This window comes from Cygnus olor, chromosome 17 (genome assembly GCF_009769625.2).
Source record: "Cygnus olor isolate bCygOlo1 chromosome 17, bCygOlo1.pri.v2, whole genome shotgun sequence".
NCBI classification, from domain to species: Eukaryota; Metazoa; Chordata; class Aves; order Anseriformes; family Anatidae; genus Cygnus; species Cygnus olor.
Window position 1 is genome coordinate 5639203 of NC_049185.1, and position 13806 is coordinate 5653008.

The 13806-nt window shown below is 45.4% G+C and overlaps 1 protein-coding gene across 1 annotated transcript; it reads right to left on the reverse strand.

The window, feature by feature from the left end:
* Positions 1–534: 534 nt before the first annotated feature.
* On the reverse strand, positions 535–11893 carry LOC121079705 (solute carrier family 2, facilitated glucose transporter member 11-like). Its single transcript, XM_040577304.1, has 12 exons — positions 11680–11893; positions 9156–9254; positions 8549–8709; positions 7391–7515; positions 6667–6796; positions 6339–6487; positions 5034–5221; positions 4169–4279; positions 3047–3148; positions 2841–2916; positions 2067–2194; positions 535–1430 (listed from the first exon to the last, which is right to left on the reverse strand). The coding sequence occupies exons 1-12, from the start codon at positions 11698–11700 to the stop codon at positions 1230–1232; spliced, it is 1491 nt and encodes a 496-aa protein (XP_040433238.1). The 5' UTR covers positions 11701–11893; the 3' UTR covers positions 535–1229.
* Between the last annotated feature and the right edge of the window lie 1913 nt (positions 11894–13806).

Genomic DNA, 13806 nt, shown 5'->3' on the forward strand with positions numbered 1-13806 from the left:
GGCAAGGTACTGAGGATTTCATCTGGTGTCTGAAAACAGAACTTAATCATATTAATTTTTGTGTTTGAGAACCCAGATTTAGAAGCAAAAAAAGGCTTCTGAGGTGTAAGTTACTGTCTGGGTGGAGAAGAAATACAGAAGATACTTAGAAGAAATTTGCTGAAGCATTGCATGGTGGTAATTGATGATAAGAGAATAAGGCAGCAGTCTGTCCCTATTTAATATGAATTCTAAAATATAGATGTGTTATCTACTAGTAAAAACCTAGAACAGATTTTTAAACATTTGGGGAGATTTATTAGTTGATGTACATTATAAATCTGCTTTCCATAAGCAGCAACATAACTTATTTCCATAAGCACAAAGTTCTGTATAAGCAAAGATCTGGTGGTGTGTGGCAGGCTGATATGCTTCGGGTGCTAACTGTGGACCATTCAGTTGGTGTATGCATTTATCCAAGAACACCTGTGAACTTGGGAAAGGAGGGAATCTATTTTTCATTCCTTTTTTTTCTTTTTTTTTCTTTTATTTCTTTTAATCAAGACCAATCTTAAACTCAGCCTTTGGGGCCAAATTTCAGATTTCAATACCTAAACACAGTATCCTCATTCAGTATTTAGGTACCTGGCAGTGTGGCCTGAGTCTCAGTGTTGGTTGGAAGCAAATACTTCGCATTTCAACTCATGGAAGTGAGCAGCAGGACAATTTTTTAAGCTGTGTAGCAAGAAAATAGTTTATCAAGTGTTAGAGCATTCAGCAGGTGGAGAGGCGGCTCACTACAGTTTGTAGCATCTACCAACAACCTAGAGAGAAATGATCAGATCCCTTGCCTATCTGTATTATGTTGCTGTCAGGCATTTCTCTGATTTACCTGTTTGAAAGTATTTAAGTGGAACTATCGTGTCACCCATGACCTATTTTTAACAAGAAACTTCCAGATGGTTTGTCAGGAAACCAGTCACTGAGAATGTCCCCAGGGCTGACAAAGGACAAGTCCATGTTAGTGTTTCAGGCAGGAAGGGAAAGCAAATGGTGGCTTAGGAGGAGTTTACAAACGAAGTAAATAAGTAATGTGGACCTAACGGCTGCATTTTCTGCATCGCCCTAAAATTTTTTCAAGGTGAACCTAAGAGTAATATATTATCCCTAACCCTCCTCCTCTCTCTGTGTCCCTGCAAGAGAACATAGCCACTGCTGAATTTGCCCAGGTGCCATTCTCCTTCCCTCTGCTACAACACGGTGGATTTGATCTCCTCAGGGCCTTTATACAAAGCTGTGTGGCTCTGAGCTTTGAAGTTCCGTTTCCTGAACTCCTCCGAGATTTCCAGGAAGGACTTCCCCTTTGTCTCAGGGAGGAAGAGCCTGATGTAGAGAGCAGTGCAGATGCAGACCACAAGGAACGGGACGTAGCAGAAATGTGCTAGACTTTTCTGAGGAGGAGGAAAAGAACAAGACAGTGTTAGAGACACTCTGTGTGATGGTGAACAGGTCACTAAAGTCCTTTCCTACATGGACTAACTTCAGCCAGGGAGCATTTTCTGTGTTGCCTAGGTGCAAGAGCTCCCCACCACAGTTTGGGAGATTTGACACAGCAGAAGGAGTATCTCAAAATGTCTTTTTCTGTCTTTCTGTCTCTACATAAGCGTACAGAATGGGGACCCACAGTAGGAAACAAGACAGGATTGCATATGGAGGATTTCTGCTCCCTTTTGCATCAGGAACCACCTTAGGGAATGGTGCCAGGGCCTGGAGGGGGAGTTACATCACGCCTCTAGTCCCAGCCATTCCCAGCTGAGGACAGAGCAGGATATAGACCATCTGTGACCCAGATTAATGCATTTCCAGCCTCACATCACAAATCACCTTATGGAACACATGGGAAGTTTAGTTTAAAGGAGTTCTGATCGCTTTCCTGATAAAGGCAATTTTCATGGCAGTGCTGGCTTACTGCATGTCTGCAGCTTGTGATGTTCCAGGCCCTGCCTTGTCTCATGGTCAGTAGAGAGCCTCTGCCTCGCACAGAACACTAAAGGGCCACAGGGGATGGCATCGCTGTGGGAACCCACCACAATGAACGGGAAGGCTGTTCCGACCAGAAAGAGGTTGAACCAGAGCAGGGAGCCACAGATCATGTAAGCAGCTGGCCGGGACATCTGGTCAAAAACCTCGGTGGGCAGAACTCCTGTTACACCAGCTGGAAAAAGAAATGGCAGGAAAGTTAAAAACACTGTACGTAATACTGTTGACCAAAAACAGGAGAACACATACTAGCAAGCAAAAACAACATGAAGTTTATGAGAACAGTAGTAGATTATTATTCAGTAAATTATTCTCACTAGTCAACAGTGCCAGAACAAGTGGTAATAGAGATAAACTGCAGCGGGGAAGTTTTGGGTTAAATATTAAGGGCTGGCTAATTATTCAGACTCTCATGTTAGAATGAACTGCTGGGAAAGGTTTTGTAATCCACATTATTGTCACCAGAATCTGACTGTGAGAACAGCTTATAATTAATTCAACCCTATGACACTGTAGAGACTGGGACAAGAAATTACTTCCAAGCCACGTGGTATGTGACACTGGCAGTTTGGTTCTTACCTGCCCTTCCTTCAAATTCATGTCAGCAAACAGAGCCTCACATCTACTCATACTGAGCAAACACACACACATAACCCGTGTACCCTGCCCCCAGGCACAGAAAGTAATGAGTTCTGCCAAGAAAATAAGTGTTATTAGGCTAACAGACATGGAAATTGTGCTTCCAGGCATCTGCTGCTTGCACACATCGCTAAAAGTCTGCAGTACCCAAAAGTTTCAGTGCAAACACTCAGGGAACTGACCTGGTCCAATTCCAAAGCTCAGGATGTAGGCGAAAATGCAGGCCATGCTGAGATAGGGCATCCAGCTGATCCGAGTCTCCAGCCGCAGGGAACAATGGAAAACCAGTAAGGACACTTACTGTTATTTGCCACCACTAAACACCCCAATCACATAAAAGGCACAGCCCAGCTCCATTTCCCTTAAATATGGAAGTTAAGTTTGTCACCTGCTGGCTTAGGGCGACCATGAAGACAACGGCCCATCCTGCCATGAAGATATAGCCCCCCAGCAGCAGTGGCCTCCGACCAGCATAGTCTATAATCAAGTTCTGCACAGCGTAACACAGTGAAATAAAGCAACATATTTAACATCTACTTACAGATTCCTGCCTGCCCCCTTCTGTCCCATTTCAATTCTCTGTGCCTGTCTCACTCTACAGCTGCTTCAAGGATGTTGTCCACTTCTCAGCAGAAAGAGAAAGGTCTTTCAGAGGAAAGGGTCTGCTGGCAGGAGCCAGGCAAGACGGGCGTTCAGGGGAGACAAGAATGTCCCAGCTGCACCTAAACCCTGCCACCATCTGTAGTGACATGCAGCAAAAGATATATATATATATATTTTTTTAATCTAAAGCTTTAAGGATATTTGGTGCCAAGAAGTGGCAAGCTAAGGGGCTAGAAGATTTATTTCTCTATCATGTTAAGCTTGCTTCTTGTTCTTGATGTATATTTTTGAGAGAATGATAAAAATCCAGGATGGCTGGCCCAGTATGTCCCTGGAACGGTTGAGGTGCATGGGTCAGTGTGGTAATTTATTATCACAAACTGCCAGGGTCTGAAGGCTTCAGTGTCCCTCAGATAAACTGAGGACAGATTGCAGGGCACAGACTGCTAGCCACAGCTTGTGGCAGGAACACTTGCCTCTGCTGCCGGAAAGAAAACTGAATGGAGCAGCCAGAAGGCAGAGAAGAGGCGCTTTGCTATGGACTCCTCTGCTGCTGTTCTCCTCATCAGCCTCTGAGGTTGCATCTGCAGTTGTCTGGATAAACAGTCGCTCTGGTTGTAATCATAGATGTTCAACCACAGAGGCTGAGGATACACGAAAATGCCAATGAGCACAGATCAAAAGCACAGCTTCCATTTAGAGTCTTCCAGACATTTTTCAGATGATGCAGTGTCTTACAAAACACTGCCCCATTAACCCCTCTGGACACAAAAGCTGAGAACTGCCTGACTGCTGTGTTGCAAAGTGCTTCCCTGGGATGAGAGGCAATGTAAATCTGAAGCTTGTAATTAACGGGCTCCTCCCCATCAGCATGGCCTGCATGTCAGCGGTGCATTAAGAGTCTCACACAAGTAACGGATGTGATCAGTTCACAGCTCCCCGTGCCGATGACAACATACGGGATTTTATCCTGAGGAATCCCAGCCTCCTGGAACACGTAAGCTGCATAAAAATACATCTGGGAAGAGAACAGAGGAAAGAGCAGTAAGGGAAGGTGTCTGAAGATGCATCCCATTGTTTTTTCCTGAAGGACCATGCAGAGCACCACAAAGGTGCTGTGTCACACAGGCTATTTCGACAGCATCCCTCTGAAGCTCACCATAGTGCAGAGGTGTACTTTGGGAATCAAGCATCTGAGATTTGAACCCTGATGTTGATGAGAAAGCCTTTCAAAGCAAGTGGTCTGTAAAAGCGAACACCCATATGACCTTAATAGTGCAGAGCAATTGGAAGTCAGACTGCTAAATCCAGACTGCTCCCTAGAACAAGAGGTCTTCTCCATGACTGCCCATGTACTAGATGCGAGAGGAAGCACTTACAGGAAGAGAAGGCTCTCATCAGCAGTGGAAGGCTGTTTCCTCAGCTCTCAGAAGGCTGCTGTTGTACATAGATTTTATCTTGTTTTCCATGGTTTATTGGCTTTTTCATTTAACTTTCCTCATTTCATCCAGGGCTGGATGCCAAAGGGGTTTTTCCTGCATACTGAATGGGCATTGTAACACAGACCTAGCATCTGTACCCAGTTACCTTTTTATGCCACCTTTTTTTATACTCCAATTCAACTTTTCACTACTCTGTTCATGGCTTCTTCAGCAGGAAGATCTCCACAGGCAGAGCAGAGCACTATTCCTTCTTGTCCTGCAGAAGGAACGTTAAACCCAACAGCTCATATCCATGGCTCACGCTAGTGCAGCAGCTGCCAGGCTGCTTACCGAATCATTCCCGCAGAGCTGCATGGCGCTGCTCAGCACGATGATGCTCATCAGCTGCCACCTCACAGCTGGGTTTTGGAACAGCTCCCAAGGCTTCTTCGCCCTCTGACCTTTAGCGGCGGCCTGTTCAGCCAGCATCTCTTCCAGCTCTGCTCCCAGGTCGCTGTTGCCTCTGAGCTTCTGCAGGGCTGCAAGGACAAGGGAATCAAGTCTCATCCCCTGGACTTTACCTTCAGATCACCTGCCTTTGCAGGCTGAAGGGTTGAACAGTAAGTCATGGCTGCAGGAAGCTGTAGAACAGAGCTGTGATCATGGTGCTGCCTTCACAGATGTGGCAAGTTGCCATGCAGCCCCTTGAAGGGCTGGGGGAAAGGGACTGCAAATCCGTGTTGTTTGACAAGAGAGTATTTCCAAACAGTGCCATTTCGGTAGCCATGCCTCAGGCTCATATCTCAAGTGACTTCCCTGGGAAATGCAGACGATTAAGATCTTCTTGGTACATGTTTCCTGGAAACTAATTCCAGCTGCTATGTATATGGGGATTTGTATGCTACAAATCTAAGCAAATCCTTTAATATGAATTTGCTGCAGATTTGGTCATGAGCTCCCCAGGCAGCATTTATTTCACTTCACGGTTACAAAACATATACCCCGCTGTGAACTCAAGTTCCACCTTTTAACCCTACCTTTGTATCAAAAAAATATTTTGTAGGAGGATGCCTTTCAATTATCTTAATAGATCAAACATATTTGAGATTATAGAATGTTCTTCAGCTTGGAAGGAGAAGTGCTCATAAAAGGAACTTGATACTGTTCACGTGTAAAAGTCATGACACCAATCTCAAGAGGTCGCAGCCTAAGTCTGTGTACAAAAGCGGAATGCAAAGAAGTGTACATTAATCTGTGTTCAGAATTACTTTAGATATTCATACAAATACATAACCAACCACCACCTGGGCAGTGTTTAAGGATGCAGCAGCTAATGCAGTCACAAACATTGACAGCACCACATATCTTGTGTAGACCAATATGGTCTTCTGGTTTGTTATCCAAATATTGAGGTGTATTGTGAGACTAGTGACATAGCCATGGTATTGGGCTTAAAGTTTTTATGTGCATCTGAGGAGGCTGGTAGAGTCACCAACAGGATGTTTGTGTTGGAAGGAAACCTACATTTCAATTTGCCTTGGACTGAACCCGCTGGGCAGTATGTTACAAGTATGCAACCAGCCTTCTTACTGTGCATCTGCCCAGTCAGCAGATCTCGGGTGCTCAGCAGGAGGCTGACAGTCACCCTAAACTCACCAGAGATGCAGGATTCTCTATCTCCACGGTCAATCAAGAGGTATCTGGGACTTTCAGGAAACCAAGGCAGAGCCATGAGCTGGATTAGGGCAGGCACTGCATTGCTAGCTAAAAGGAACGGCCAGCTCTCCTCCCCTCCTAGGAGCTCTCTGGAGAAAAATAAAATAAAACATAATTGCTCAGGAAATTTTACAACATGGCAAGAGCCCAGCATCCTCTGTGGCGTGTGGGCACTGAAAAAGAAAGAAAAGAGAGGGGGAGTAAAGCAAAAAGGGAAAAAAAAAAGGAGAAGAAAGAAGTATAAACTGGGCTTCTAGCTCTACATTACCTGAGTCCAACAACCTGCCCCAGCACCAACCCCAGGGCTGTAAAAGATGCGGAGGTCAAGGCCACAGCTCCTCGGAGCTTCTTTGGGGCACTTTCCGCCAGATACATGGGCTGAATGTTCATGCTTACACCTGGGCAAGGCAGACAAATGCTGGCCTCAGCTTGGAGACAGAGGAAACGAGGACAAGTGCAGTCAGCCACCTCTCCAGGTTGCCAGCTGGACCCTTTTGCTGGAGGCCATGTGATACTGATCTACCAGTGCTTATTATTTACCCAAACCTTTAATTTCCCTCTTACTCATTGCATAAGCTGCTAAACATACATTTGCATACTCATAAGTAGTAGTGGATGAAACTGAAATGTGGCTGGGCCTCAGTCCTATGGTCTTCTCAGCACCAAATCTGAGGTTATAAACGATGTTCCACTCTAGTCCCCCATTCTGGGGGTAAGGTCATATTTTAAGTCACTTGTATCAATCATTATTCCCTGGGAAGAGCTTCTATAAAAAATGTAACGTGGTACATGACCGATAACCTTCTTACAAGCAGATAGGGACTGATTTTCACTCAGTTTCTGCCAGGGCTTCCCTCCCAGCATGCAGACTGCACGAGATACTAGAAGTTGAATTATTTTAATGCCTTGGGTCATTCCTATTTGAGTATCTTCCATTTCTAATTGATACCTGTTATCATGTTTGTTCCGTTGCGTTTCTCACGTTGCCATACCTGCATTCACGCCAGTAAAGAATCTGCTGAGCATTATCATTTCAAAGGATTTGGCCATTTGGCTGAATCCTGACAAGACAGCAGCTGTGATCACAAAGACGTTGTTAACCAGCAGGGACGTCTTCCTTCAGAGAGAAGAGACACAGTTGTGAGCTCAGATGGGTGCCAGGTTTGGCTCTGGGATCAAACCTTTCACGTGGCAGATCCAACCTGCCCTGCCTGCAAGCTCGGTGGAGTGCTCAGCTCCACCACAGCACATCCTGCTCACCCGCAGCCCTCCTGGGGTGCCCATGCACAGGTCAGCACTTTGGGGTGTTGTTAGCAAAACAGGAATCTGCATTAACAGAAAATCCACAGGGCTCACACAATTAGGGCCATCGCCAACTACCAGCACGACCATGGGGTGTCCCTGCAGAGCTGGCTTTAGACACATGGAAGGCACCCTGGGGTCCTCACCCAGGCTCACTGCTCTTGCACTCCCCATTTGAATGGGGAAGAATAGTTCAATTTTTTCATCTGAAAAAGCCAATTTGTTGAAACAGGCACTTTTCATGTGATAGTATTCTTAGGAAACTTCTGTCAGAATATTTTCAAGTGTCACAGGTGAAATTTCTGTCCAAAAACAGGAAAAAATGAAGTTATCTTGACCTGTATCAGCCAGCAATTCTCTCCAGTCCCAGCGGGCTGCCCTACCTACTCTTAGGAATCTTTCTCTTATTCACAAATGGAATGATTTTATTGCTAAGTAGTACAAGGTGAAACTTTTCATTGGATAAGAAAGCCATGTCCTTTCCAGATCTTCACAACCATGGAAAAAGTAGCTGTGGGAGACAGTCCTCTGATCCCACCCCAAAGCATAGAGGTGCCTGCGTCAGCACGTAAGAGGAGCACAAAGGGATAGCACATAGAGGGAAATTCTTGGGGTGAGGAGGAAAGCAGGTAAAATCCAACTTCCTACTGGTTTACGTTGGTAACACCAAGGGTGTTTTTCTCTAGAGAACTGGGGACAGAGCTGGGTTTGAAAGACAGGAGAGGAGAGGCAAATGTTTTTCAGGTACACAAGCACAAAGGAAAAAAAAAAAAGTGCCACGGGGCTCGTAATTCCTCTTCGACTAATGGAAGTTGCAAAGCATAAGGTAAAATCCATCACCCTCTTACCTTCCCAACATGATGGCCATGGGACCAGCAACAACAGCCCCGGCGAGTCCCCCCAGAGGGTACGCAGAAACAGTGAGAGACCAGAGCAGCAGGATCATGTTGTCCTCTAGGGGAACTCCCATGCGCTCCTGCCAGGTTTTGTTCATGAACACCTGGATGTACTGCGAGGGAAGGACAGTGCTGCATAACCACAACACAGAGAGAAAGGACGCTGGGAGGTGTAAGGGCTTCCTTATTCATATATCTGCTTATACTGTGCTCGTGCCTCTAAACCTCTGGCTGAAAATGGCCTCCAGTTCTTAGATGTGTTTTTAACAGCGGGCTGAGGGTGTAAAACTGTAGCTGTTCAAAAGGTGTACTTGGTTTATACCTCTGTGTAGCTGTCTTGGGTAATTTAAAAACATTTTAATGGGTCTGATTTCGAGTTTAAGGGCAAAATTCAATTTCATAGGATGCAGGATGGAAAATTTTAGAATTAGATTTGCTAAAACAATTGAAATGAGGCTTTTGAATAAATTCTTCTGGCGCTAAATCCTGCACGAGGGTGGCTTAGGACAGCAAAGTCTCAGGAAGAGCCTCAGGGACCAGCAGGACTAGCAGTACTTACTGAAGTTGGAGCATTGATAATGGATATGTTGTAACCGTATTGGAAAGTGCCTCCAATCCCAGCAGCACATACTGTCAGGATCAGGATCCTGTTCTGAAGCTGAAGAAGATGGACAGAAAACGGATGGCTTTCTTGCACAGAACAAAATGGCTCAGCAGACATTTGGCCCGGTCACGCTTTGAGTAGCGTGTAGTGAAGATTAGAGCAGGCTACAAATGATGTTGTGTAATGGGAGGTACCAAAGACAGAAAGAAAAAAAATAGATTTTTAAAATCTATGGCTCTCTGTACAGCAGTGATATTAATAATCCATTGGATTAATAATCCAAAGAATCTGGGACTGCTTTGGGGCCAAGATCTCTGAGTATCTTTCATATAATATTTAATATATATGCTTACAAGAGGTCAGTGTAACAACAGTAAATACTGGTACAGGCTGGTGTTACTCCTTCAGTTAATTCAATTTGTTACAAAAACCTGTACTCACATGATTAATTATTCAAGAAGCATTGCCAAAGCATAACTACTTCTGAATCATTTCTAGCTAAGCCTGGATGGAGCTTCCCTGGAGTATAAGAGATTTTCTTATGGCTATTTATACCCGATGCACTTCTGGTTCATTGGCATGCTATTTCTTGTACCTTTTTGTTGCAATTATACATCCTTTGTCCTTTTGTTTTAGTTTAAAATAGAGTGCCTTTTCTATGCTGCTTCACATTTTGTACAGAGCAGGCAATGTCTTTCTGCCAAAATTTCTCATCACACAGTTTGTTCTTACAGGTTTTTGTGTTTAGCAGGCTACAGTTGAGTATTCAGCAAGAATATTTTCTACACTTTCAGTGTTATGATGTGGGTGAAATATGTGGCAGATGTGGTCCTGTGTCATGTGCTGTGTCTCCTTGAGGTCACCATTGGTGTTGCCCATTGCTTATACTGCCTTTTAATGGAGCTGCTTCATGGAGCATCACAGGATCAGGGCGTTGGGGAAGTCTCTTGCCTTTTGCAGGGTGTAGACAAGCTGTCCCAGCTGGCACAGCATGGGAACTGAGAGCTCACTGGCAGGCTTGTGAGCAAAAGACTTTCATTTCCCCCCCGCCTCGTAGCAGGATGCCCCGAAATTATAGCACAGCTGGGTGTTCCACATCACAACAACACTGGGGCTAACTGTGACAGGGACACTGCATAGAAACTTTCTAAACATTTTTGTTGATCTCTCCTCCTCTGTTGCATTTGTAAGTCTCGTGTCACTCTTGCCACCGTTGCCTGGACACTTCTGTGTGTCTGACTGCCCCCAGATGGACCGACTGCCTCTGTAGAGGAGCACAGCCAAGTGTCAGCAGTATCGTGCCTCCACACTAAACACCTCCATCCTTACTGCTGCCCCACCACCAGTCCTTGTCAGTTCACACCTATTTCATGCCTGCGCCCACCTGTATATGAGATGTCCCATGTCTCAAGACCACTCTGAGCCTGCTGGGGACACCTGGCCCTTAGCCACGCACCTCCTGCCAGGAGGGCCTCTGCCAGCCCCCTGCTTGCAAACCCCTCCCAGTGGGACAGCTCTGCAGGGTGACATGAGGAGCCCATGCTCAGGCTTGGCTGTTTGCTACCAGTGCGGGTCACCTCAGGCTAGATTTTGTTTTGCTACGTGAATATGACTCCACTGGCCCTGGGAAGAACTTAGATAAGCCAGTTCAGGGAAGCCCTCTCTGCTCTGCCTGCTCGTTTTCCTTTCAGAGAGCCATCTACCAAAGAGAGGATTTTGCCTAGTGTCCCAATAGTTTTTTTAAAATGCAAATTCAAATAATCGTAGATTTTTCCTTTCCTCAAAGCCTTTGCATGTAAATAACTTCCATAGCAGCCTGAGACAGAATGTTCTCCCTGACAGAGGAGAAGCCAGACTGTTCCAGCCCTGCAGCAAGAAGAGGCTGAGCTCTCTCTTGTCCCAGTTAGAAGTGGGTACGTTTCACTTGCTCGCACTTCCCTTAGCCACGCCACTTCCCTGTCTCATTACTGAAACTAGAGCTAAGAATTGTGCACCTGATTCTGCTTCTGCTTTTCCCAGTTATTCCAGTTCTCCAAGTAAGAGAGATTTCCTCTCCCCCCAACAGCACATTTCTTCTTTTTTAATCGCAGTATTTAAGGATAAAATGCTCCTGCTAATTTCCCTGTTTTTGTTGTAGAGTAAATCACCTATGAGGTCCCATATCACAGCCTTCTTTCACAGCTATCAGCTAAGGGAAGATGGTTTGCTGCTCCTTGAGGAGCCACCAAACACTTCTGAGCTCAGAGCTGAGCTGTATTACAGGTTTACCTTCCCAAACCTTCCTTAAAACCTGCCTTCTGCACTATTGTCCTGGCATGCAGCTGCCAGGAGAGCCATGAGTCTGTCAGCTTTATCCCAAGGACTGTGATGAGCTGGACAAATAATTCTACAGTAACCTGTTAGTACTTGCACAGCCATATAAAAACTGGGGAAAAAAGAAAAATCTGTCAACAATAATAGTAAAATAGATGGTTTTTACCAGTCTCTGCAGCTTGTTCATCCTCTTTGGTAGGTTTTCGTCTGTCTGCCAAAGCCTCTGGTGCTCTCAGCAGCGCTCTAAGGGATTATTTAAATCTCCAGCATAGGAATGTGTATTGAGTCACCCATTACATTAGGATAACACACTTGACTTGGCAGGTGTCTTGCCAGCTGATTTACATTCTCTAAACGGGGCTGCATGTTCATTAGCAAGACAGCTCAATTAATTTTGTTGAAAATACAGGGTAGTTCGGGGAAATGTTTCTGCAAGATCCAGAGCTGCCTAAATTCCTGTTGAAGGCCAGTATGGTTTACAGCATGAATTCCCTCTCAAAGCGTCTGACATGGCTGCCCAGTAATGTTTGTCTAATTATATGTGATCGAAGAAGTAAGCCTGAGCTATTTTTATGACCACAGTTGTCCCAGAACTCAATCTAGCATCTGCAGGACAAACTAGATCATTTCCCTTGGTCCTGACAGTGGCAGGAACCAGCCCCAGGCCTTTGAAATCCCCTGTTAGGCCCTGTTAGGCCCTTCGCTGTGTTCCTGCCTGCGTCCTGTAATGCAGGGGTGAGGTGCGTATGGGAGAGGAGGCTGCTGGGGGACGAATGACTCCTGAGTATCGGATCAAAATGTTCTCAGTTCCTTTTGAGCTGTCACAGCCTCTCACATCGTGCTGTTCTGCCATTCTTTAAGCATCTCTCTGCCACTTGTGAGGGCAACTGGGGCTGCTTGTACCACAGAGTATGGGTGTTTCTGTGCTTTGGGAGATATCAATCATGGAATCAACAGAGTTTTACGTGAGTATGGCCATGTAACATGCTTCACATATAACATATAACATGCTTTACATGAACAGAGCTGTTCATGGAGGCATGGTGGAGGAGTCTTCGTACAGTGGATTTATGTCACACCTCGGGAGTACAGAATTGAAACTCAGCTCTGTTTGAAAACCTTGGTTAAAAATTAAAGAGCTGTATGCAGTGGAGGCACTCCTTTCACCTCTGAGAGGCTCCAGCTAAATTCTAATGAGTAGAAAAGGCTTCATTGCATGGCTATTGTGGCGTTTTCTGTGACCTTTCATCTTTGTCTATTGGCTTATCTTTCACTAGGGTGAGAGTTTTACACTCTTCCCTTGTTAACTACCCATCATTTCAGCAGGCCGGGGTAGCTGATAGGCCCCAGTAATGGCTCTGGCAGATGTGGTGCTGGTTATTGCTCCAGAAATGGCTCCCTGTGCCGTGTGAGGGCCACAGTAACAGCAATGCTTGCTTCTTCCTGTAAGACACCTCCCAGGCAGTGAGAAATGGTGTATCCTGATCAGTGCCACAGACAGGGCCCAGTGGAGGCAGAGGCATACTGCGTTGCCAGCACTAATAGCAGAAGGGCTGCTTCACATAATATCTATATCTATATGTTACATCTATATCTATATCTATATATCATAATTTCTATATCTGTATGTTAGGTGTAATCATGTGTTTTAACATCCTTTCATCGTGCAGAGTGCAATTCATGTGGGGCCTGACAGATTTCAAAGTATGCAGAATAAGTATAACTTATTTTAAGCACTTCTTTGTCCCTAGCCAGGTTTTACTACACTGAGCAGAAGCACAAACCTGTTCCACAGCAGGGCTGGTTCCCTCCAGGGAGATGTTAGCACTGGGTGCTGCATCAGCTTCAGCCACTAAGCGGCAGGAGAAGCACAAGGTTTTCTACTTCAGGCTCTGAATCCAAGTGCCAGCAGCTGGCCGCCTGTGGTTTGTGTCAGAGGTGACACAGCAACTTACACAGGTTTGTGGTTTGTGTCAGAGGTGACAGAGCAACTGACAGGTTCCCAAATGATAACTTGTTCACTGAGGAAACAGGATATGTAACTGTAAAAGTCAGCAGCCACTGCCCCGTGGTAAAGGCAGCACGTGTCGATAACGGTAACGCGTTCATTCATAAAGGAAGGAGCTCGTTTCTTTCTGCTGTCCATTCAGAATAAGACCAGGTTTGGGTACATCTTTTCCAGGAAGAAAAACACATAGTCTGTATTAGCCATGAGCTTCCTCCTTTTTCCTAGCATCTTATAAGCAGCAATCACCTTGTGTGTGTCTTTGTCCCCTCGGGTGATGGCATACAG